This window comes from Pseudophryne corroboree, chromosome 2 (assembly GCF_028390025.1).
Source record: "Pseudophryne corroboree isolate aPseCor3 chromosome 2, aPseCor3.hap2, whole genome shotgun sequence".
NCBI lineage: Eukaryota > Metazoa > Chordata > Amphibia > Anura > Myobatrachidae > Pseudophryne > Pseudophryne corroboree.
Genome location: NC_086445.1, coordinates 643,615,569 through 643,639,634, shown reverse-complemented (window position 1 = coordinate 643,639,634; position 24,066 = coordinate 643,615,569). Strand labels below are relative to the sequence as shown.

At 48.2% G+C, this 24,066-nt stretch overlaps 1 protein-coding gene across 5 annotated transcripts in view; it reads left to right on the top strand.

Moving 5' to 3' along the window:
• Positions 1–24,066, top strand: part of CSRP1 (cysteine and glycine rich protein 1) — a 142,526-nt gene that overhangs the window by 74,101 nt on the left and 44,359 nt on the right. For 2 of the 5 annotated variants that reach the window (XM_063954970.1, XM_063954969.1), the window contains 2 exons: positions 17,747–17,879; positions 21,179–21,293. In XM_063954970.1, the coding sequence (XP_063811040.1) occupies positions 21,182–21,293 (112 nt within the window). In that variant the 5' untranslated portion in view covers positions 17,747–17,879; positions 21,179–21,181. Of the gene's footprint in view, positions 1–17,232; positions 17,251–17,478; positions 17,497–17,746; positions 17,880–21,166; positions 21,294–24,066 lie in introns of those variants that run through there. The other 3 variants (XM_063954971.1, XM_063954972.1, XM_063954968.1) reach the window with 3 other exon arrangements.

Here is a 24,066-nt window from a genome sequence, read left to right as displayed (position 1 = left end):
AATTGCGTGGGGTCCCCCCTCCTAAGCACAACCAGCCTCGGGCTCTCTGAGCCGGTCCTGGTTGAAAAAATATGGGGGGAAAAATGACAGGGGTTCCCCCATATTTAATCAACCAGCACCGGGCTCTGCGCCTGGTCCTGGTTCCAAAAATACGGGGGACAAAAAGCGTAGGGGTCCCCCGTATTTTTGAAACCAGCACTGGGCTCCACTAGCCAGGTACATAATGCCACAGCCGGGGGACACTTTTATAGTGGTCTCTGCAGCCCTGGCATTACAACATACCCAGCTAGTCACCCCTGGCCGGGGTACCCTGGAGGAGTGGGAACCCCTTAAATCAAGGGGTCCCCCCCTCCAGCCACTCAAGGGCCAGGGGTGAAGCCCGAGGGTGTCCCCCCCATCCAAGGGCGGCGGATGGGGGGCTGATAGCCATGTGTAAAAAATGTGAATATTATTTTTAGTAGCAGTACTACAAGTCCCAGCAAGCCTCCCCCGCAAGCTGGTACTTGGAGAACCACAAGTACCAGCATGCAGTGGAAAACCAGGCCCGCTGGTACCTGTAGTACTACTACTAAAAAAATACCCCCAAAAAAACAGGACACACACACCGTGAAAGTATAAGTTTATTACATACATGCACACCTCCATACATACATACTTACCTATGTTCCCACGAGGCTCGGTCCTCTTCTCCATGTAGAATCCTTGGGGGACCTGTGAAAAAAATTATACTCACATAATCCAGTGTAGATTGTGTCCAATGTATAATCCACGTACTTGGCAAAACAAAAAAACGGAAACCCGACCACGCACTGAAAGGGGTCCCATGTTTATACATGGGACCCCTTTCCCCGACTACCAGGCCCCCTCCTGACTCCTGTCAAGGAGGGTCCCTTCAGCCAATTAGGGAGCGCCATGTCGTGCCACTCTCCTGATTAGCTGTGTGCTCCTGTAGTGTCTGTCAGGCAGCACACGGCAGAGATACAATGTAGTGCCTATGCGCTCCATTGTAGCCAATGGTGGGAACTTTGCGGTCAACGGTTGACCGAAAGTAACCTCACCGCTGACCGCAAAGTTCCCACCATTGGCTACAATGGAGCGCATAGGCGCTACATTGTATCTCTGCCGTGTGCTGCCTCACAGACACTACAGGAGCACACAGCCAATCAGGAGAGTGGCACGACGTGGCGCTCCCTGATTGGCTGAAGGGACCCTCTTTGACAGGAGTCAGGGGGGGTCCTGGCAGACGGGGAAAGGGGTCCCACTTGTAAACATGGGACCCCTTTCAGTGCGTGGATCGGGTATGCGGTTTGTTTTTTTGCCAAGTACGTGGATTATTAAAAAAGGACACGACGCACTGGATTTAGGTGAGTATAATTTTATTTTCAGGTACCCTGGAATCGACGTCGAGACATGGGCCGAGTCGGCATCTGAACATAGGTAAGTATGTGTGTGTCGGAATGTATGTAATAAAGTTGTATTTTCAAAGTGTGTGTGTCCTGTTTTTATTTGGGTATTTTTTTTGCAGAAGAACTATAGGTACCAGCGGGCCCGTTTAACCCCTGCATGCTGGTACTTGTGTTCTCCAAGTACCAGCTTGCGGGGGAGGCTTGCAGTGACTTGTAGTTCTTGTGTAAAAAACAATATTCTTTTATTTTACACTTGGCTATCAGCCCCCCATCCGCAGCCCATGGATGGGGGGGACAGCCTCGGGCTTCACCCCTGGCCCTTGGGTGGCTGGAGGGGGGGGACCCCTTGATTTAAGGGGTCCCCACTCCTCCAGGGTACCCCGGCCAGGGGTGACTAGTTAGTGATTTAATGCCAGGGCCGCAGGGACCTATATAAAAGTGTCCCCCGGCTGTGGCATTATCTCTCTGAGCCCGGTGCTGGTTCAAAAAATACGGGGGACCCCTACGCTTTTTGTCCCCCGTATTTTTTGTACCAGGACCAGGCGCAGAGCCCGGTGCTGGTTGATCAAATATGGGGGAACCCCTGTCAATTTTCCCCCCATATTTTTTCAACCAGGACCGGCTCAAAGAGCCCGAGGCTGGTTATGCTTAGGAGGGGGACCCCACACAATTTTTTTCAGATTTTTAAACACTTTAAAAACCTTTTTAAGGTACACAATGAAGCCCTGCACGGATCTCACAGATCCGGCCGGAATTCCTTGTGTTTTGTCAGGCAGTGTTTTACTCATCACTCCCGTGAAACACTGCCTGATATTACGAATCACATCGACATCGGAAAATACGAATTGTGAAAAGTCGGCAGCTTAGTGAATGACCGTATCAGGATTCAAAAAGTTGCAGTAAAATGCACCCGATACCATTCGGGTTCAAACACCCTTCAAAGCGGCCAAAACACGAATCTTTGTAAATATACCCCATGGTGTGTCGGCAGCGCCACCACATTACAACTCTGTGTCCCTAAAATGGCTCCCTCAGGGGAAGAGCTCCCTGCCTCAGACATGTCACACACGTGTACAACCACACCACAGACACTCCGGGACTTATAGGGGACAGACCCACAGTAAAATCTGTCAGAAGGACACAGATAGGATTTGCCAGCTCACAACCCAGTGCCAGTAACACAATGTCTGTGAACACAAAATGCCCACTGGCATGCAGCGCTTTTATAATGTTAAAAATCACACAATTATATAGCACCAAATTCACTGTGGCCCCCCTGTTTTGCACCCTGATACATGTTCAGCAGTGGAGGAGGACCAGCGTTCTTCTCTGCAGCCTGGAAGGAGAGAAAATGGTGCTGAGCAGTGTGCTGGCTGACTGAGGAGGAAGCCCCGCCCCCTCAATGGCGCGTTTCTCCTCAGCATTTATGAGGAAATTTTTTATACTGGTGGGGGTAGGACTGTGCCTCAGCAACTTACGCCCCTTATTATGCCAGTTTCAATAGGTTTCATGCTGCCCAGGGTGCCCCCCCGCGCCCTGCACCCTGCAGTGCCTGTGTATGTGTGGGTAACATGGCGCACTGCGCTCCTGCCAGCTGCGCGGTACCTTTAGCCGTCACTTTGATTTAAGATCTTTTCTTCTAACACTCACCTGTCTTCTGACTTCTGGCTCTGCAAGGGGGGTGACGGCGTGCTGTGGGAGTGAGCACATAGCCGCAGCTAGGGTTCAGTACCCTTCCGGAGCTAATGGTGTCCTGTCAGCTAGAAGCAGAGCCATGAAACTATTCAGGAAGTTGGTTCCTACTTCTGCCCCCTCAGTCCCATGAAGCAGGGAGACTGTTGCCAGCAGTTCTCCCTGAAAATAAAAAACCTAACATAAGTCTTTTCAGAGAAACTCAGTAGAGCTCCCCTGGAGTGCATCTAGTCTGCCTGGGCACATTTTCTAAACTGAGGTCTGAAGGAGGGGCATAGAGGGAGGAGCCAGTTCACACCCTTGAAAAGTCTTAAAGTGCCCATGGCTCCTGCGGAACCGTCTATACCCCATGGTACTGAAGTGGACCCCAGCATCCTCTAGAACGTATGAGAAAATAGGATTTTCATACCTACCGGTAAATCCTTTTCTCTTAGTCCGTAGAGGATGCTGGGGACACCAAAAGAACCAAGGGGTATAGACGGGATCCACAGGAGACATGGGCACTTTAAGACTTTTAAGGGGCGTGACCTGGCTCCTCCCTCTATATCCCTCCCCAGACTCAGTTTGGAACTGTGCCCAGGGAGACGGACATTTCGAGGAAAGGAATTAACAATTAAACCAAGGTGAGCATCATACCAGCTCACGCCATAAGTATGCCGTCCAACATGGCATTCAACTGAATACATGTCAACGGACATGAACAAAATTCAGCAACGTGCTGAAAATACTGAAAAACACAACCTGTGTGCAACCTCAACTAAACCGCAGATACAGTACGCACTGGGACGGGCGCCCAGCATCCTCTAAGAGAAAATGATTTATCGGTAGGTATTAAAATCCTATTTTCTCATACGTCCTAGAGGATGCTGGGGACACCAAAAGAACCAAGGGGTTATACCAAAGCTCTAGAGCAGGCGGGAGAGTGCGGATGACTCTGCAGCACCGATTGACCAAACTTTAGGTCATCATTGGCCAAGGTATCAAACTTGTAAAACTTAGCAAACGTGTTTGACCCCGACCAAGTAGCAGCTCACTTTCCTAGAATGAGCCTGCTGAATCGTGGTACAGATCCAGCGGGCAATTGTCTGCTTAGAAGCAGGACACCCAATCTTATTGGGAGCATACAGGACAAACAGAGCCTCTGTTTTCCTAATCTGAGCCGTTCTGGCGACATACATTTTCAAAGCTCTGACCACATCCAGAGACTCAGCCAAAGAGCCAGTAGCCACTGGCACCACAATAGGTTGGTTGATATGAAAAGAGGAAACCACCTTCGGCAGAAATTGTTGCCAAGTCCTCAATTCTGCTCTATCTTCATGGAAGACCAAATAAGGGCTCTTGTGAGACAAGGCCGCCAACTCTGACACCCGCCTTGCAGATGCCAATGCCAACAAAATGACAACTTTCCAAGTGAGGAATTTCAACTCCACCTTACGTAAAGGTTCAAACCAATGTGATTGCAGGAATGTTAACACCACGTTAAGGTCCCAAGGTGCCACAGGGGGCACAAAAGGAGGTTGTATGTGCAACACCCCTTTTACAAACGTCTGCACCTCAGGAAGTGAGGCCAATTATTTCTGAAAGAAAATTGACAAAGCAGAAATCTGCTCTTTTATGGAGCCTAATTTAAGGCCCGCATCCACTCCATTTTGTAGAAAATGGAGGAAACGTCAAAGGTCAAATTTCTCCACCGGAGCCGTCTTGGACTCGCACCAGGAAATATATTTCCTCCAAATACAGTGAAAGGGCTTCGACGTCACACCCTTCCTAGCCAAGATAAGGGTAGGGATGACTTCACTGGGAATACCCTTCCCGGCTAAAATCTGGCGTTCAACCGCCATGCCGTCAAACGTAGCCGCAGTAAGTCGTGATAGACGAACGGCCCCTGCTGTAGCAGGTCCTCGCGAAGAGGAAGAGGCCAAGGATCGTCGACTAGTAATGCCCGAAGATCCGGGTACCAAATTCTCCTTGGCCAGTCTTGGCACCACAAGGAGCACAGGAACCTTTGTTCTTCTCAAATCTTCAGAACTTTTGGAATGAGAGGAAGCGGAGGGAATATGTACACCGACGGAAACACCCATGGCGTCGCCAGTGCATCCACTGCCGCAGCCTGAGGGTCCCTGGACCTGGAACAATACCTCAGAAGTTTCTTTTTGAGGCGAGATGCCATCATGTCTATATGGGGAACCCCCCAAAGACTTGTCACCTGAGTGAAGACCTCCTGAAGGAGGCCCCACTCTCCTGGATGGAGATCGTGTCTGCTGAGGAAGTCTGCTTCCCAGTTGTCCACTCCTGGAATGAATATTGCTGACAGAGCGCTTGCATGTTTCTCCGCCCAGCGGAGGATCTTCGTGGTTTCTGCCATTGCCACTCTGCTCTTTGTACCGCCTTGGCGGTTTATGTACGCTACTGCTGTTATATTGTCCGATTGGAGGACTGGCAGGTTTCGAAGAAGATGTTCCGCTTGAAGAAGCCCGTTGTAAATGGCCCTCAACTCCAGAACGTTTATGTGAAGATGAGTTTCTTGACTTGACCATCTTCCTTGGAAGTTTTCCCCCTGTGTGACTGCCCCCCAGCCCCGGAGACTTGCATCCGTTGTCACTAGGATCCAGTCCTGGATCCTGAACCTGCGTCCCTCTAAGAGGTGAGAGCTGTGGAGCCACCACAGGAGTGAGATTCTGTTTTTTGGAGATAGAACTATTCTCTGGTGCATACAAAGGTGGGATCCGGACCACTTGTCCAACAGGTCCCACTGTAACACTCTGGCATGGAACCTCTCGAAGGGGAGGGCCTCGTATGCCGCCACCATTTTCCCCAGCAACCGAATGCATTGATGGATAGAAACTGTTGCTTGCTTCAAAATGAGTTTGACCAGACTCTGAATTTCCAGAGCCTTTTCCACAGGAAGGAACACTCGCTGCTGGACTGTGTCCAGTATCATACCCAAAAACGCCAATCGCGTTGTCGGGACTAACTGTGATTTTGGAAAGTTTAGGAGCCAACCATGTTGTTGAAGAATCAACGGGGACAGTGTAATGTCCTGTGCCAACCGGTCCCTGGATCTCGCTTTTATCAGGAGATCGTCCAAATACGGGATAATTGTGACTCCTTGTTTGCGGAGGAGAACCATCATCTCCACCATCACCTTGGCGAAAATCCTCGGAGCCGTGGACAGGCCAAACGGCAACGTCTGAAATTGGTAATGAGAATCCTGAATTGCAAACCTCAGGAAAATTTGATGAGGGGGATAGATGGGGACATGTAGGTATGCATCCTTTATGTCCAACGACACCATAAACTCTCCCTCCTCCAGACTGGAGATCACTGCTTTGAGAGACTCCATTTTGAATTTGAATTTTTTTAGGTAGAAATTGAGAGATTTTAGGTTTAGGATTGGTCTGACCGAGCCATCCGGCTTCGGTACCACAAACAGGCTTGAATAAAAGCCCTCTACCTGTTGTGCCAGGGGAACCGGGACCACAACCTGATTTTGACACAATTTTTGTATCGCTCCACAGACTAGATCTCTGTCTGGAAGTGAAGCTGGTAAGGCCGATTTTAAAAAACGGCGAGGGGGAACGTCTTGAAACTCTAGTTTGTACCCGTGGGAGACAATTTGTACAACCCAAGGGCCCAGGCCCGAGCGAACCCAGACCTGACTGAAGAGCTTTAGACGTGCCCCCACCGGCGGGGTCTCCTGGAGGGGAGACCCAGCGTCATGCGGTGGACTTTGCAGAAGCCGGGGAGGACTTCTGCTCCTGGGAACCCGAGGAGGCGGGTGCCCTTTTACCTCTTCCCTTACATCTGGTAGCAAGGAAGGAATTACCTCGGCCTCTCCTATATTTATTGGGCCGAAAGGACTGCATTTGATAGTGGTGTGTTTTCTTATGTTGCACAGGAACATAGGGCAAAAAGGATGACTTATCCGCGGTAGCCGTAGACACCAAATCAGTGAGGCCGTCACCAAACAACTCACCACCCTTATATGGAAAAGACTCCATATTTCTCTTGGAGTCAGCATCAGCATTCCACTGGTGAATCCAAAGCGCTCGCCTAGCTGCAACCGACATAGCATTGGCTTTAGCACACAGCAGGCCAGCATCTCTTGCAGCCTCCTTCAAGTACGCAGCCGCGTCTCTGATATAACTGAGCGTCACTAAGATGCTATCTCTATCGAGAGTATCCATTTCAGAAGACAAATTTTCTGCCCACTTCTCAATAGCGCTACTTACCCACGCCGATGCAATGATAGGCCTGAGCTGCGTACCCGTGGTCGTATAAATAGCTTTTAAGGTAGCCTCCTGCTTACGATCAGCAGGCTCCTTAAGGGCCGTCGTGGTAGAAGCCGGGAGAGCTACCTGCTTAGATAAGCGCGAGAGGGCTTTGTCTACCGTGGGGGCCGTCTCCCACTTTTCCCTATCAGCAGTGGGAAAGGGGTACGCCACCGTGATCCCTTTAGGAATCTGAAATTTTTTATCAGGGCTGTCCCAGACTTTATCAAAGAGAGCGTTCAGATCAAAGGAAGGAGGAAACGTAACCGACCGCTTCTTCTCCTTATATATAAGGACCCTCGTTTCAGGAGTAATAGGCTTCTCTGTGATATGCAATACGTCCTTAACTGCTACAATCATGTACTGAATACTCTTTGCTAATTTTGGATCTAATCTGGAATCAGCATAGTCGACATCGGCATCAGAGTCCGTGTCGGTACCTGTGTCAAGTGACTGGTCAAAACTAAGTTTGTGTGACCCTGAGGGGTCCTGGACCTGTAATAACGCGTCCTCCATTGATCTCTTCCACACCTGGGTTTGAGATTCTGACTGATCAGAGTGATATTAGCATTCAAAGCATTTAAAGTAGTCAACCAATCAACAGTCGGCGGTGCCGACATGGCCACCCCCATAATACTTGGTGTCCCTAACATATTATCCCCCTGAAAGGAATAATCTGCCTCAGACATGTCGCCTATAGGGGACAGAACACAAAATAAAGCCTGCCAGGGAACACAGAAGGAAAAAGCCAGCTCACACTCCAGCGCCAAAACACAGGTCTGAAAACACCCCTAAGTGCCTCAGAGCTGCAGCGCTTGTTATACTGAACAATTGTGCCCCCCCCCCCACTTGTTTTTACTCCCCTGGTACTTGCTAATGATGAGGAAGGACCAGCTGGATCTGTGGCTTGTGAGGAGGAAAATGGCGCAGAGTACAGTGAGCAGTGAGGACGAAGCCCCGCCCCCTTAATGGCGCGCTTCTGTCCCGCTTTAATTAATTATATATTTATACTGGCGGGGGTTAGGACAGTGCCCCTCTGGCCAGTGATTTGTGAGGTAAATGCTGCCCCAGGGCGCCCCCCCCCCCCCCAGCGCCCCGCACCCAGCGGTGGTGATGTGTGTGGGAGCATGGCGCGCACTGTGCTTTCCTCGCTACGCGGTACCTCAGAATGCCGTCAAACTGAAGAGAAGTTTTCTTTTCTTCTCTACTCACCTGTCTTCTGACTTCTGGCTCTGAAAGGGGGTGACGGCAGGCTGTGGGAGCGAACATCCGAGCGTACCCGGCGATCATTTCCCTTCAGGTGCAGGAGGCATCCTGTCAGCAGAAGCAGAGCCCTGGAACTCATCAGAAGTGGGTCATACTTCTCTCCCCTCAGTCCCACGAAGCAGGGAGGCTGTTGCCAGCAGCCTCCCTGAAAATAAAAAACCTAACTTAAGTCTTTTCAGAGAAACTCAGTAGAGCTCTCCCGAGTGCATCCAGTCTCGCTGGGCACATTTCTAAAACTGAGTCTGGGGAGGGATATAGAGGGAGGAGCCAGGTCACGCCCCTTAAAAGTCTTAAAGTGCCCATGTCTCCTGCGGATCCCGTCTATACCCCTTGGTTCTTTTGATGTCCCCAGCATCCTCTAGGACGTATGAGAAAAATAAGAATTTACTCACCGGTAATTCTATTTCTCGTAGTCCGTAGTGGATGCTGGGAACTCCGTAAGGACCATGGGGAATAGCGGGCTCCGAAGGAGGCTGGGCACTCTAGAAAGATTTATGACTACCTGGTGTGCACTGGCTCCTCCCACTATGACCCTCCTCCAAGCCTCAGTTAGGACACCGTGCCCGGACGAGCAGACATAATAAGGAAGGATTTAGAATCCCGGGTAAGACTCTTACCAGCCACACCAATCACACCGTACAACTCGTGATACTATATCCAGTTTGACAGTATGAAAACAACTGAGCCTCTCAACAGATGGCTCAACAATAACCCTTTAGTTAACAATAACTATTTACAAGTATTGCAGACAATCCGCACTTGGGATGGGCGCCCAGCATCCACTACGGACTACGAGAAATAGAATTACCGGTGAGTAAATTCTTATTTTCTCTAACGTCCTAGTGGATGCTGGGAACTCCGTAAGGACCATGGGGATTATACCAAAGCTCCCAAACGGGCGGGAGAGTGCGGATGACTCTGTAGCACCGAATGAGAGAACTCCAGGTCCTCCTCAGCCAGGGTATCAAATTTGTAGAATTTTGCAAATGTGTTTGCCCCTGACCAAGTAGCTGCTCGGCAAAGTTGTAAAGCCGAGACCCCTCGGGCAGCCGCCCAAGATGAGCCCACCTTCCTTGTGGAATGGGCATTTACAGATTTTGGCTGTGGCATGCCTGCCACAGAATGTGCAAGCTGAATTGTACTACAAATCCAGCGAGCAATGCTTAGAAGCAGGAGCACCCAGCTTGTTGGGTGCATACAGGATAAACAGCGAGTCAGATTTTCTGACTCCAGCCGTCCTGGAAACATATATTTTCAGGGCCCTGACAACGTCTAGCAACTTGGAGTCCTCCAAATCCTTAGTAGCCGCAGGCACCACAATAGGCTGGTTCAGGTGAAACGCTGACACCACCTTAGGGAGAAATTGGGGACGAGTCCTCAATTCTGCCCTATCCATATGGAAAATCAGATAAGGGCTTTTACATGATAAAGCCGCCAATTCTGACACTCGCCTGGCTGAAGCCAAGGCTAATAACATGACCACTTTCCACGTGAGATATTTCAGATCCACGGTTTTTAGTGGCTCAAACCAATGTGATTTTAAGAAACTCAACATCACGTTGAGATCCCAAGGTGCCACAGGAGGCACAAATGGGGGCTGAATATGCAGCACTCCTTTCACAAATGTCTGAACTTCAGGTACTGAAGCTAGTTCTTTTTGAAAGAAAATCGACAGAGCCGAGATCTGTACTTTAATGGAGCCTAATTTTAGGCCCATATTCACTCCTGCTTGCAGGAAATGCAGAAATCGACCTAGTTGAAATTCCTCTGTTGGGGCCTTTTTGGCCTCGCACCATGCAACATATTTCCGCCATATGCGGTGATAATGCTTTGCCGTAACATCTTTCCTGGCCTTAATAAGCGTAGGAATGACTTCTTCCGGAATACCCTTTTCCTTTAGGATCCGGTGTTCAACCGCCATGCCGTCAAACGCAGCCGCGGTAAGTCTTGGAACAGACAGGGCCCCTGTTGTAGCAGGTCCTGTCTGAGCGGCAGAGGCCACGGGTCCTCTGAGAGCATCTCTTGAAGTTCCGGGTACCACGCTCGTCTTGGCCAATCCGGAACCACGAGAATGGTGTTTACTCCTCGCTTTCTTATTATTCTCAATACCTTTGGTATGAGAGGCAGAGGAGGGAACACATAAACCGACTGGTACACCCACGGTGTCACTAGAGCGTCCACAGCTATCGCCTGAGGGTCCCTTGACCTGGCGCAATATCTTTTTAACTTTTTGTTGAGGCGGGACGCCATCATGTCCACCTGTGGTTTTTCCCAACGGTTTACCAGCATCTGGAAGACTTCTGGATGAAGTCCCCACTCTCCCGGGTGGAGGTCGTGTCTGCTGAGGAAGTCTGCTTCCCAGTTGTCCACTCCCGGAATGAACACTGCTGACAGTGCTAGTACATGATTTTCCGCCCATCGGAGAATTCTTGTGGCTTCCGCCATCGCCATCCTGCTTCTTGTGCCGCCCTGTCGATTTACATGGGCGACTGCCGTGATGTTGTCTGACTGGATCAGCACCGGCTGGTGTAGGAGCAGGGATTTTGCTTGACTTAGGGCATTGTAGATGGCCCTTAGTTCCAGAATATTTATGTGAAGGGAAGTCTCCTGACTCGACCATAGTCCTTGGAAGTTTCTTCCCTGTGTGACTGCCCCCCAGCCTCGAAGGCTGGCATCTGTGGTCACCAGGACCCAGTCCTGTATGCCGAACCTGCGGCCCTCTAGAAGATGGGCACTCTGCAGCCACCACAGTAACGACACCCTGGTTCTTGGAGACAGGGTTATCAAGCGATGCATCTGAAGATGCGATCCGGACCACTGGTCCAACAGGTCCCACTGAAAGATTCTGGCATGGAACCTGCCGAAGGGAATTGCTTCGTAAGAAGCCACCATCTTTCCCAGGACCCGCGTGCAGCGATGCACTGATACCTGTTTTGGTTTCAGGAGGTCTCTGACTAGAGATGACAACTCCCTGGCTTTTTCCTCCGGGAGAAACACTTTTTTCTGGACTGTATCCAGAATCATACCCAGGAACAGTAGCCGTGTTGTCGGAACCAGCTGTGACTTTGGGATATTCAGAATCCAGCCGTGCTGGTGCAGCACCTCCTGAGATAGTGCTACTCCCACCAACAACTGTTCCTTGGACCTCGCTTTTATTAGGAGATCGTCCAAGTACGGGATAATTAAAACTCCCTTTTTTCGAAGGAGTATCATCATTTCCGCCATAACCTTGGTAAATACCCTCGGTGCCGTGGACAGTCCAAACGGCAGCGTCTGGAATTGGTAATGGCAATCCTGTACAACAAATCTGAGGTACTCCTGGTGAAGATGGTAAATGGGGACATGCAAGTAAGCATCCTTGATGTCCAGGGATACCATGTAATCCCCCTCGTCCAGGCTCGCAATAACCGCCCTGAGCGATTCCATCTTGAACTTGAATTTTTTTATGTATGTGTTCAAGGATTTCAAATTTAAAATGGGTCTCACCGAACCGTCCGGTTTCGGTACCACAAATAGTGTGGAATAGTAACCCCGGCCTTGTTGAAGTAGGGGTACTTTGATTATCACCTGCTGAGAATACAGCTTGTGAATTGCCGCTAGCACCGCCTCCCTGTCTGAGGGAGCAATCGGCAAGGCAGATTTTAGGAACCGGTGGGGTGGAGACGCCTCGAATTCCAGTTTGTACCCCTGAGATACTATTTGAAGGATCCAGGGATCCACCTGTGAGCGAGCCCACTGATCGCTGAAATTCTTGAGGCGGCCCCCCACCGTACCTGGCTCCGCCTGGGGAGCCCCACCGTCATGCGGCGGACTTGGAAGAAGAAGCGGGGGAGGACTTTTGCTCCTGGGAACCTGCTGTTTGTTGCAGCCTTTTTCCCCTACCTCTGCCTCTGGACAGAAAGGACCCGCCTTTTCCACGCCTGTTTTTCTGGGTCCGAAAGGACTGAACCTGATAAAACGGCGCCTTCTTAGGCTGTGAGGGGACATGGGGTAAAAATGCTGACTTCCCAGACGTTGCTGTGGAAACTAGGTCCGAGAGACCATCCCCAAATAATTCCTCACCCTTATATGGTAACACTTCCATGTGCTTTTTTGAATCTGCATCTCCTGTCCACTGGCGAGTCCATAAGCCTCTCCTAGCAGAAATGGACAATGCACTTACTTTAGATGCCAGTCGGCAGATTTCCCTTTGTGCATCTCTCATATATAAGACTGAGTCTTTTATATGGTCTATGGTTAACAGGATCGTGTCTCTGTCTAATGTGTCAATATTTTCTGACAGTTTATCTGACCACGCAGTGGCAGCACTGCACATCCAAGCTAACGCAATAGCTGGCCTAAGTATAATGCCTGTGTGTGTATACACAGACTTCAGGATCGCCTCCTGCTTTCTATCAGCAGGTTCCTTGAGGGCGGCCGTATCCGGAGACGGTAGTGCCACCTTTTTAGACAAACGTGTGAGCGCTTTATCCACTCTAGGGGGTGTTTCCCAACGTGACCTATCCTCTGGCGGGAAAGGGAACGCCATTAGTACCTTCTTAGGAATTACCAATTTTTTTATCAGGGAAAGCCCACGCTTCTTCACACACTTCATTTAATTCATCTGATGGGGGAAAAACTACGGGTAGTTTTTTCTCTCCAAACATAATACCCTTTTTAGTGGTAGCTGTACTTATATCAGAAATGTGTAACACCTCTTTCATTGCCTCAATCATGCAGTGAATGGCCTTAGTAGGCATTAGGTTAGACTCATCGTCGTCGACACTGGTGTCAGTATCAGTGTCAACATCTGGGTCTGCTTCTGGTAGCGGGCGTTTTAGAGCCCCTGACGACCCATGCGACGCCTGGGCAGGCACGAGTTGAGAAGTCGGCTGTCCCACATTAGGCATGTCGTCAATTTTCTTATATAAGGAGTCTATACGTGCACTCATTACTTTCCATAAGCCCATCCACTCAGGTGTCTGCCCCGCAGGGGGTGACATCCCTTCTAAAGGCATCTGCTCCGCCTCCACATCATTATCCTCATCAAACATGTCGACACAGCCGTACCGACACACCGCACACACACAAGGAATGCTCCGAATGAGGACAGGACCCACAAAAGCCCTTTGGGGGGACAGAGTGAGAGTATGCCAGCACACACCAGAGCGCTATATAATGCAGGGACTAACTGAGTTATGTCCCCTATAGCTGCTTTTTATATTATATATATATATTGCGCCTAAATTTAGTGCCCCCCCCTCTCTGTTTTTACCCTGTTCTGTAGTGTAGACTGCAGGGGAGAGCCAGGGAGCTTCCTTTCAGCGGATCTGTGAAGGAGAAATGGCGCCAGTGTGTCTGAGGGAGATAGCTCCGCCCCTTTTCCGCGGCCTATTCTCCCGCTTTTTCCTGGATTCTGGCAGGGGTATTTACCACATATATAGCCTCTGGGGCTATATATTGTGGTATTTTTGCCAGCCAAGGTGTTTTTATTGCTGCTCAGGGCGCCCCCCCCCAGCGCCCTGCACCCTCAGTGACCGGAGTGTGAAGTGTGCATGAGGAGCAATGGCGCACAGCTGCAGTGCTGTGCGCTACCTTGGTGAAGACTGATGTCTTCTGCCGCCGTTTTTCCGGACCTCTTCTTGCTTCTGGCTCTGTAAGGGGGACGGCGGCGCGGCTCCGGGACCGAACACCAAGGACTGGGCCTGCGGTCGATCCCTCTGGAGCTAATGGTGTCCAGTAGCCTAAGAAGCCCAATCCGGCTGCAAGCAGGCGAGTTCGCTTCTTCTCCCCTTAGTCCCTCGCTGCAGTGAGCCTGTTGCCAGCAGGTCTCACTGAAAATAAAAAACCTAAATCTATACTTTCTTTCTAAGGGCTCAGGAGAGCCCCTAGTGTGCATCCAACCTCGGCCGGGCACGAAATCTAACTGAGGCTTGGAGGAGGGTCATAGTGGGAGGAGCCAGTGCACACCAGGTAGTCATAAATCTTTCTAGAGTGCCCAGCCTCCTTCGGAGCCCGCTATTCCCCATGGTCCTTACGGAGTTCCCAGCATCCACTAGGACGTTAGAGAAATAATTTTAAGCAACTTAAAAGGTACAAGTTCATTAAAGTTGATGTTTACAAAAGGTATGACTTTGGAAGTTTACTGTGCTGCCGATTGGGGATCAGATGAGGATGACCGTCATTCCTGTGCGGGATACTTGTTCGTTTTGGCAGGCACAGCCGTCAGCTGCGAGAGCTGAAAGCAACCCACTGTTGCCCTATGCACCACTGAGGTGGAATACATGGCACTTACAGAAACTGCAAAAGAAGCATTATGGATGAAGGAGACTTTGTGAGCTTAGGCTTCTTTACCACAGTGAGACAATCAAAATTGCGTGTGATAACAAGGAAGGAATTGATTTGTCTTCCAGCACCATGCATTATGGACGATCCAAACACATTGCCATTAGACACCACTTTATCCGTGAGTTAGTGGAAAACAAGTCTGTCAATGTGGATTACATAGCAAGTGAGAGCAATGCTGCTGATATGTTGACCAAGGGACTGTCATCACACTTGCTGAATATGTTCATGACAAAATGTGGACTGGAATACTTTTGAGAAATGTTGATTTGTCTTACTGTTTGCTTACCATGCTTTATTAATGTGTTTTCGGTTACAGGATAACTTTATTGAGAAATGTTTTGATAAAGTGTTATGCAAATGTATGTAACCGGAGAACGTATTGAGCGAGGGGGGGGGGGGGGGGGTTGTTAGACAGTGGATCACTCTGTGGTCTGTCTCCATTCCCAGCACTAGAGGCAGCTTCCCTGCTCTAGTGTTTTCCCTCATAGTGTTAGCTCAGTGCAGGAGGAGGTGCTTAATGCACAGTCTGAGAGAGTTCTTCCCGGGAGAGACAACTGCACTGATGTGCAGCTTCTGCTCTCCTGTGTGTGACCTTGTCTACCCCGCAGTCGCACCCTGTCTATATACAGCCGGATTCTGTGTGTACTAAGATGTTGTGTTACCGCTGTACTGCTTCACATGTATACTGTGAGTTCCTGTTGCTGCAGAACATCTTCTATATACTACAAGCTGTTATCTCTGTTATATGAATAATCCAGTCATCCTGGTTAAGTAGCGTTGGGTGGAATAACATCTCTATCTGACACCGCAACACTCTGCCAACATGAAAAAGCATTTCAGGGACTGTGAAAATAACATCACCAAGCGCGAATGTGTACTGTTACATCTGAGAAGCATATCATAAAAATGACCTACATCCAAATATAAATGAGGCCCAAAGCATTAAATATCTACTTTTCAGGGCTTGCTCATGTATTGTGTTTTACAAGTGGTTCCATATAAGTGGCCAAGGGAAATCTTATTTTTAGAATGCATGTAGCTATAGGGATCATTGTGCAAGAAAATGGCACTCATGATCCCATCTGAATGTATAAATCTGATTCCCCCCCAATAATAACTACATAATAGGCATAGGGTGCAATCAGAGAGATTGCTAGACTTTTCGGGGAGTCAGGGAGATTGCTACTATTTCAGGGAATCTCCCTGACAATCAGGTAGAGTTGGCATGTATGGAGAATGGTAACCGCACAGCTGTGCCACCGCATGAGCGAAATCCCAGCATTTCAATGGATTGGGGAAAGCCATGGGTCCTGTGCTCACCTACCTGGTGTTCTAAAATATTTTATCACCTGGGCCTGAAGCCCAGGTTACTTCAGTGACACGGCCCTTCTTAACCTATGTCCAGTGACTTGGTCCTTAGACCCAGAGTCACTTTAACAAGGCTCAGGCCTGTAGCCTGTTTACTCAATGATCTGTGACCTGAGCCTAATGCTGAGTTAATTACAATAAACCTAAGCCTAAAGCCTGCCTATTGGGTTGTTGTTAAGTGACTAGGGTCTAATGCCCAGAGTCACTAAATGATATGGCCAGCCCCACTGACCACCTATTTGTGCACATGCCTAAGGCCTGACTGTGCCCCCAGTCTTAGTTGCCTGACACCTAATGGCCTAGTGAGGATTAACAGCAATTGGCTTCACAGAAGGCCTGCCTGTTTTGTAGGGAGAGGCTGCAATGGAGAGCTCATTTGCTCTTTTGTTTCCCCACTAGCAGCACTCTTCGGTCCTCAGCTGGAGTTTTTTACCACTACCTCAAAGCTCAGCTGCAGCCGGAACCTCAAAAGGTTGCAGCCACAGCCTTCTTATTTGATCCCACTGGCTTCTGGACCTCTTCAACTGGAGTTCTTGACCTGGCATCCTCACTCTTTGAACGTTGCACTGCACTCTTCCACCCCGCAACGTCAGACGGCGTGAATGGGAAAAGCTATGACTCAGCGACCCATTATTAACTTGCCACGGCAACTTCTGACATACTTGCCTACCTGACCCTCTCCATGAGGGAGAAAATGCTCTGTTCCTGGACTTTCCTGGTAATGTATGATTGCCATCACCTGTGGTGAGCTAGTTAATTGATAAGAAAGGTGTTTCACCACAGGTGATGTCAATCATACATTACAAGGCAAGTCCAGGAACAGAGTATTTTCTCCCTCATGTAGAGGGTCAGGTAGGCAAGTATGACTTCTGATTAGCTGCCAGCACGTGAGCTGTGACTGACTTGCAAGTAGCGCCAAAGTTAGAGTCTGCTAATGTTGAAGGGCTGGGAAGTGGGTATTGGTGGTGGCTGGGAGCAGTAGGCTGACATACTGCCTAAGCTAGAGTGACCATTTTATCCCTTTTACCTGGGACGCTCATGGATTACACAGGTTCTGTGGCTGATTAAAACCAGGTGAAATGTAGGCTTGAAGTCAGCCAGCCACAGAACCTGTGTAATCCATGAGCGTCCCAGGTAAAAGGGATAATATGGTCACTCTACCTAAGGTGAGAAACCTTGCACCTGCCCTGATTGTAAACCCTAATTGACAAATCTGTATCTTCTACTATGAAGACGTTGTGATATACTACAGTACTGGATTCTGGTCACTGTGTAGTCTGTGTCCTCTAGTCACACCAGTAGTAGAAGTGTTAATGTACAGCCAGGCCCTTCCGCCCAGCGTTTCCCTTCCTCTCCCCTTTGTATCTAACCCTCCTCTTTTTATGTTTACACATTTCTGTCTGAATTTTTTTCCAGTCTTCTTCCTCTGTAAGGTCACACCCAGCAGCCTGTGCACTTTATTAGAGGGAGAAAGCGCGGCTAGCTGCAGAGCAGGCAGCACAGAGAGGAGAGAGCAGAGCACTGGCCAGACGCAACACACACAGACCAGGTACGTCATGCGTGCATTTCCTCCAGCGGTAGGAAGCTAGTTACTTTTCTTTTTGTAACAAAATTATTGAGGAAAACATTGTAGCAATAACCAGTCAAGCTAGCAGCTGTGAGCAGAGCTCACTCGTACATCACCACCAGTGACTGACAAAACTCTTCCTCAGTCGGTATTGGTAAGCTGCAGACTCCTTAGTAGCAGTACCTTGGTGACAAACTTGATTGCCCAGTTTTACAGCTGTATGAAATGACCGCTGCATTCCTCAGCTGTCTGGAGCCCCGGACATTCCTCTTATTACTCAGTACCCACAAGGAAGGAGGAGGAATGTGCTGCTAATGCTATGTTCCCTGCCGTCTATCTACCTTTTATGGAGATTTGTACAAGTTCTGAAGCTTTAGACAGAAGAGGCGTGGCGGTGTATTCTGCTGCTGCTGCACACTATACTATCTCCCATCAGTGTGTAGGGCATGATACAAAGTACTCCTAGAAATAAACCCTTTTCTTCTCATCTCGCATATTATACACACAATACACAGCACATGATCTACTGTACTAAACTAGTTACTTGTAAATAGATTGCTCATCTTAATTCAGTACATTCCAATACACCATTTTGTTCAAGTGTTTTTAACAATTTTTTTTTAAAGGTAAAATGATGCCCCTGTACCATGTAACTAAGGGGGCATATTTACCAATATTATTAACTTTGCCAGTTATATATCTTTTATCGCCAAACAAATGCAGACATCTGGAATTTACCAAATACATATATGTAGGGTTACCATAATATCCCTTTAGGGGTACATTTACTAAGCAGTGATAAGAGCGGAGAAGTGAGCCAGTGGAGAAATTTCCCCATCAACCAATCAGCAGCTCTGTATCATTTTATGGTATGCAAATTATAGATGTTACTTCAGTGCTGATTGGTTGCCATGGGCAACTTCTCCACTGGCTCACTTCTCCGCTCTTATCTCTGCTTAGTAAATGTACCCCTAAATCTGGGACACATATGATTTACACAGGTTCTGTGGCTGGCAAAAACCAGGTGAAAAACTAGAGATTAGCCAGTCACTGAACCTGTGTAAATCATATGTGTCCTAGATTAAAGGGATATTCTGGTCACCTATGTCTTGCTGGGACAAGGGCTTCATTAAGACTAGACTAATGTGCATATATAGCTGTCAGGCTCCCCTAGCCCATAGGCTGAAATTGGTACATATCACAATTTAGAAGCCACCTACGTATGCTTACCGCATACTATCCCTTCAAAACTGGGACACCTACACAGGTTCTGTCGCTACTGACTTTAGGCCTGCATTTCACCTGGTTTTAATCAGCCAAAGTAACTGTGTACTCCATGAGCGTCCCAGTTTAAAGGGATGGTATGGTAAGCCTACACCTAAGAACACTTGGGGCTGATTTTGCATTTGCAAAACTACATAATTAATTGAAGGTATCTCCTTGAAAAATGGCTTTTTGGTGAATTTAATTTGATAAATATGCCACAGATTCCCCTTTTGGACATCAGCAAAAAGCAGAGATCTTTTTACAGGGTACAGTAAATTGACCTGGGTCCTGCTTATGTCTAGGAGGATCTGATCCAGTTTGACAGTCCTGTGTCCACGACCCTGCAACCAAACAGGGTTATTCCTGGGACTTGATTCCCGGGTCAGTGCCCTGGCTTTTGTGTGGAAAGTATGACCTGGGTCTTGATGACGCGGGTCATGCCTGAAAAGTTAAGAGTCAGGGGCAGTAGCACTTGGAGATGACATCATCTCCAAGTGTCCACTACTAAACGGAAGGTTCGGGTCACTGGAAGACCTGGGTATGGTGTGAAGGGTGACGACCTGGAATAACCCACGTTCACACACGGTTGACTGACTTGGGTTAAGTACTGGCTTAAACCTGTGCTCAGTGCCCAGGCCAGGTCAAAAGCAGGGGGTTATATCTGAAAGTGGTATAAGTGGGTGATTAAATAGAAGAATTATTTCCCACAGGAAATGCAGGCCATAGGCAAATGCAGGGAGGGGGGAGGGGGGGGGGGGGTCCAGGTGTGCCTGGAAACACCCCTTTACCACAGCTAGGGTGATCATATTATCCCTTTTACCTGGGATGCTCATGGATTACACAGGTTCTGTGGCTGGCTGACTTCAAGCCCACATTTCAGCTGGTTTTACTCAGCACAGAACCTGTGTAATCCATGATCGTCCCAGGTAAAAGGGATAATATGGTCACCCTACCACAGCCTCGCCAGCAGCTAATACATGCAGTATAAAGGGCAGAAAGGAGCTGCTGCACATGCCCAGTGGCAACAGATTTTCTTACCAAGGGGGTGATTTAGAGCTGATCGTAGATGTGCTAAATTTAGCAAATCTACAATCAGTGTCTCTGACATGCGCTGGGTTGCAGCGGCTGCGTATGACATCACGCAGCTGCAGCAACCTGCCCCCACAATGGTCCGGACAGCCTGCGTTGTCCATACTGTGCCCCACCACTGGCATTCTACTGCCTTCCCGTCCCGTGACCGCCTCTGCCTGTCAATTAGGTAGAGCCGATTGCACCAGTCTCACTGGGACTCTGACTCACCCCCCAAGCCTGCTGTGTGTGTGAGTACTCAATCATCGCACCAGATAGAGACTCTGCACTGTGTTTGGTGCAGACTATAGCTTGGTACGTGCTAATTATGCAGCCTTTATGGGCTGACAATCACCCTATAATCAAACCTTTCAAAACTCCCTTATAAAATCCTGTATTTGCCCTTGTAGGGTGTGCAATTTAGTTTGTCTCCAGTGAGGTGCCTGATGATTACAGCAGAACATGTAGAATGACATGTGAAGCAATTCGCATGTTCTGATTTTCGCCTTAATATATAAATATCTGTGTATATGTATGGCTATTTGTTTCACATAGAAATAAATGTTCGTAGTGCAGGATATCTGAGAAGAGAGGAAAAAGGAGACCACAAGAATCACAAGTACAGTTTGGGAAAGAACAAGTTGAGAAACAGAATAATAAATCGTTTGTGAGCAGTGTGAAGCATAGCATGTGATAACAGAACTCATTGTTCATGCCCTATTCTTGCAGTGGGTAACCTTGCCAACATCCACACATTGGCAGACCTAATTCAAGTTAACTATTGAGAGCAAGGGTACTAATATTTTCCATAGTCTGAAGCATCTTTGCAGAGCGATGTAATCTCAAAACTAGTGTTGTAAAGTAGTGAGATTAATGAAGAATGTTTTCTCTTTACATGCCTTTTGCCCATTTTTACTTTCTCTATTCTTTCTCTAATGTCCTTGCAGACAATGCCGAACTGGGGCGGAGGGAAGAAATGTGCGGTTTGCCAGAAAACGGTCTACTTTGCGGAGGAAGTACAGTGTGAGGGTGGCAGCTTCCATAAATCCTGCTTCTTGTGCAGTGAGTCACACCACTCCCATACCAAATACACTAATCTTGCTGCTTTAAACTTGTATACCAGTGAGGGGCAGTGAGGTCAATGGCCAGGGAGGCACTGGCTAGTATCAGAGCCAGAGGTACATGCATATATTATTTGGTGGTGAGTTTTGATGATAAAAATGATTATAATAACACAAATATGATATGAATAATGCAAAGATGATATTTGTTATATATAATCTTTGTATTCTAATCATTTTTATAGTCAAAACTCTGGAGTATGACGGGTGAGGATCTGCCTACCCTGAAGGCACGTCACTGTTGTATACATGATTTCTTTTTGTGTTCACATTTATTGCTATAACTATAAATGCCTACTAATAATTCTGGCGTTGCTCAGCATACCAAGCTGATTAAGGCACATAGGGCCAGATTCAATTACCCGCCAACTGCACTTACCACAGATTTCTGTCTGCACCCTCCTGAGGTGTGAACAGAATTCTGCAGTAAACAGGGTTTTCTGCCTCTACTGTGGCTAGCGTGTTAATCCATAGCCTGGGGCATTTAACACAGAATCTATGGATTAGCCAGAGGAGCAAATGGATTTATACTTGAATTCCTGGGACTACAAGCCTCTGGTAATAACTGTGGCTCATTGAATCTGGCCCATACTGTTGTTTAAATTAAAATGTAAAATTAATTCTGTTAGCTACATGGGCCAGCAAAAGTATTATATGGAGCACAGGGGTGTGTGGGTGCTATGGAATATGTAGGTGAGAGAGCTCTCTTCCCCTACCCCACCCCCTTCCGGTCCTCCTGACCCTCACAGAGCTGTGAGGATCGTCAGTGGGGTCATCAGTGCTGTTCAGAAGCGGCCCATTGTATGTTCACTTGAGAACAGGAGGCTAGAGTATCCTTTTTGGGCCCTTACCCAGATTTTGCTATGGGGCCCGGTGATGCACTGTTCTGACCCTAGTCAGCATGAATTCAAATAAACTACGACCACAGTTAAAACAAAGTTTAATCAAAAGATGTACGTATACTCTGCACCACCTGAAAGTCTTATTGTTCATCAGGTGTAATACTGTACATAGTCACACACAACAGCACGACCCCTTAAACCTCGTATACAATGCTTTTCTTCCAGGCTTCCCAGTCGTTTACAATTCCAGTTAGAGTTCATGGTGAGGGGTCTGCATTCATCGCTCAATACATCTTTTAATAAATCTTATCAGTCATGTAAGCATAATATAACAATACATATCACAGTTGTTAGCAAATCAAAAAAGCACACTAAGGGCAAAACCATATTGTACTGCAGGTGGGGCAGATGTAACATGGGCAAAGAGATTATATTTGGGTGGGGGGTGTTCAAACTGAAATCTAAATTGTAGTGTAAAAATAAAGCAGCCAGTGTTCACCATGCACAGAGACAATGTAACCCAGTGCCGTAACTAGACATTTTAGCGCTGTGTGCAAGAAACTGTATCGGCGCCCCCCCCCCCCCTCCCATATACAAAACAGGGTCAATGCGTGTGGCAAAAATATAGGGGTGTTGCTTCATGGGGAAGGGGCATGGTCAGAGCTCCCTTTTACACATTACATTAGGCAGAGCTCCCTTTTACACACTACGGCAGGCAGAGTCCCCCTTTTTTTTTTTTTTGCACACTACGGCAGCAGAGTCTCCCTTTTTTTTACACACTACGCCAGCAGAGTCCACGCATTCCCAGCTGTTTTGCACGAGAGAGAGAATGAGTGAGTGAGTGTGTGTCTGCTCTGGCGTTAGTAAGTGTGTGTGTGTGTGTTCTGTCAGTGACCTGGAGGTGGTAGGCAGCATCCAGGCGCAGAGCCTCTCCTGGGGTCTGGGCACATGCAGCGGCGACGCTGCAAGCAGCATGAGAGCGGGTCCTGGAGCAAACTCCGACAGTGCTCCACACACCGCCAGCAGCAGACAGCCAGCAGGAGTCCCATTCTCCTGCACTCACAGCGGGACTCGCAGCGGGACACGGGGCAGCTGTGTGGTGATAGATGCCGGCTACACTCGCGCTTCCACTCCCCTCACATACAGAGGCGGGAGGCAAGAGGCGGCGCCGTCCCGTGACTGTCACTACTGACTGGCAAGGCACACTCGGCATACACCTAGTTACGGCACTGATGTATCCCACCCAAACCTAAATCTTTCTGCACATGTTACATCTGCCACACTTGCAGTGCAACATGGTTTTGTCCAATTGCTAACTTTTTTTTTGGTTTCTACCAACTCTGCATAACCCCAGTAATGCTAATAACTGTGCAGAATATGTGAATGTAGTCACTTCATCCCTGGTATTTGGAATTTTGCATGCAGTTAGCAGAGGGATAAAATCAACAGCCTAGTTATGTTTAGAAGAAATGTAAGTATACAATACTGTTCCTAAAATATATTAGTATTTTGGGAGAAAATGTCTTTGTATTCCTTTTTCATTTTTAATTGTTCTTCATTTACCATTATTGCTAGTGTTTTGCTACAAGACAATCATTCTGCAGAATAGCTTCAATTGTTTAGTTTCCGATTTCCCTTCTTGCTACTCTGTCACTGTCTCTATCAAAACTCGTTTGATTAATGGTCAGAGCTGTGGATCTCCAACTCCTGCCAGTCTGTACTATATGTCCCACAGTTTTGAAACGGACAGGGATAGAAAAAAATTGTAGTCACTTCTGCATGTACAGCAGTAGTCCCAATTTTCATGGCATACTGGAGTCCAGATTTGCACATGTCAGAACGGGATGTGGGTAAGTCTCCAAATGAGCTAGA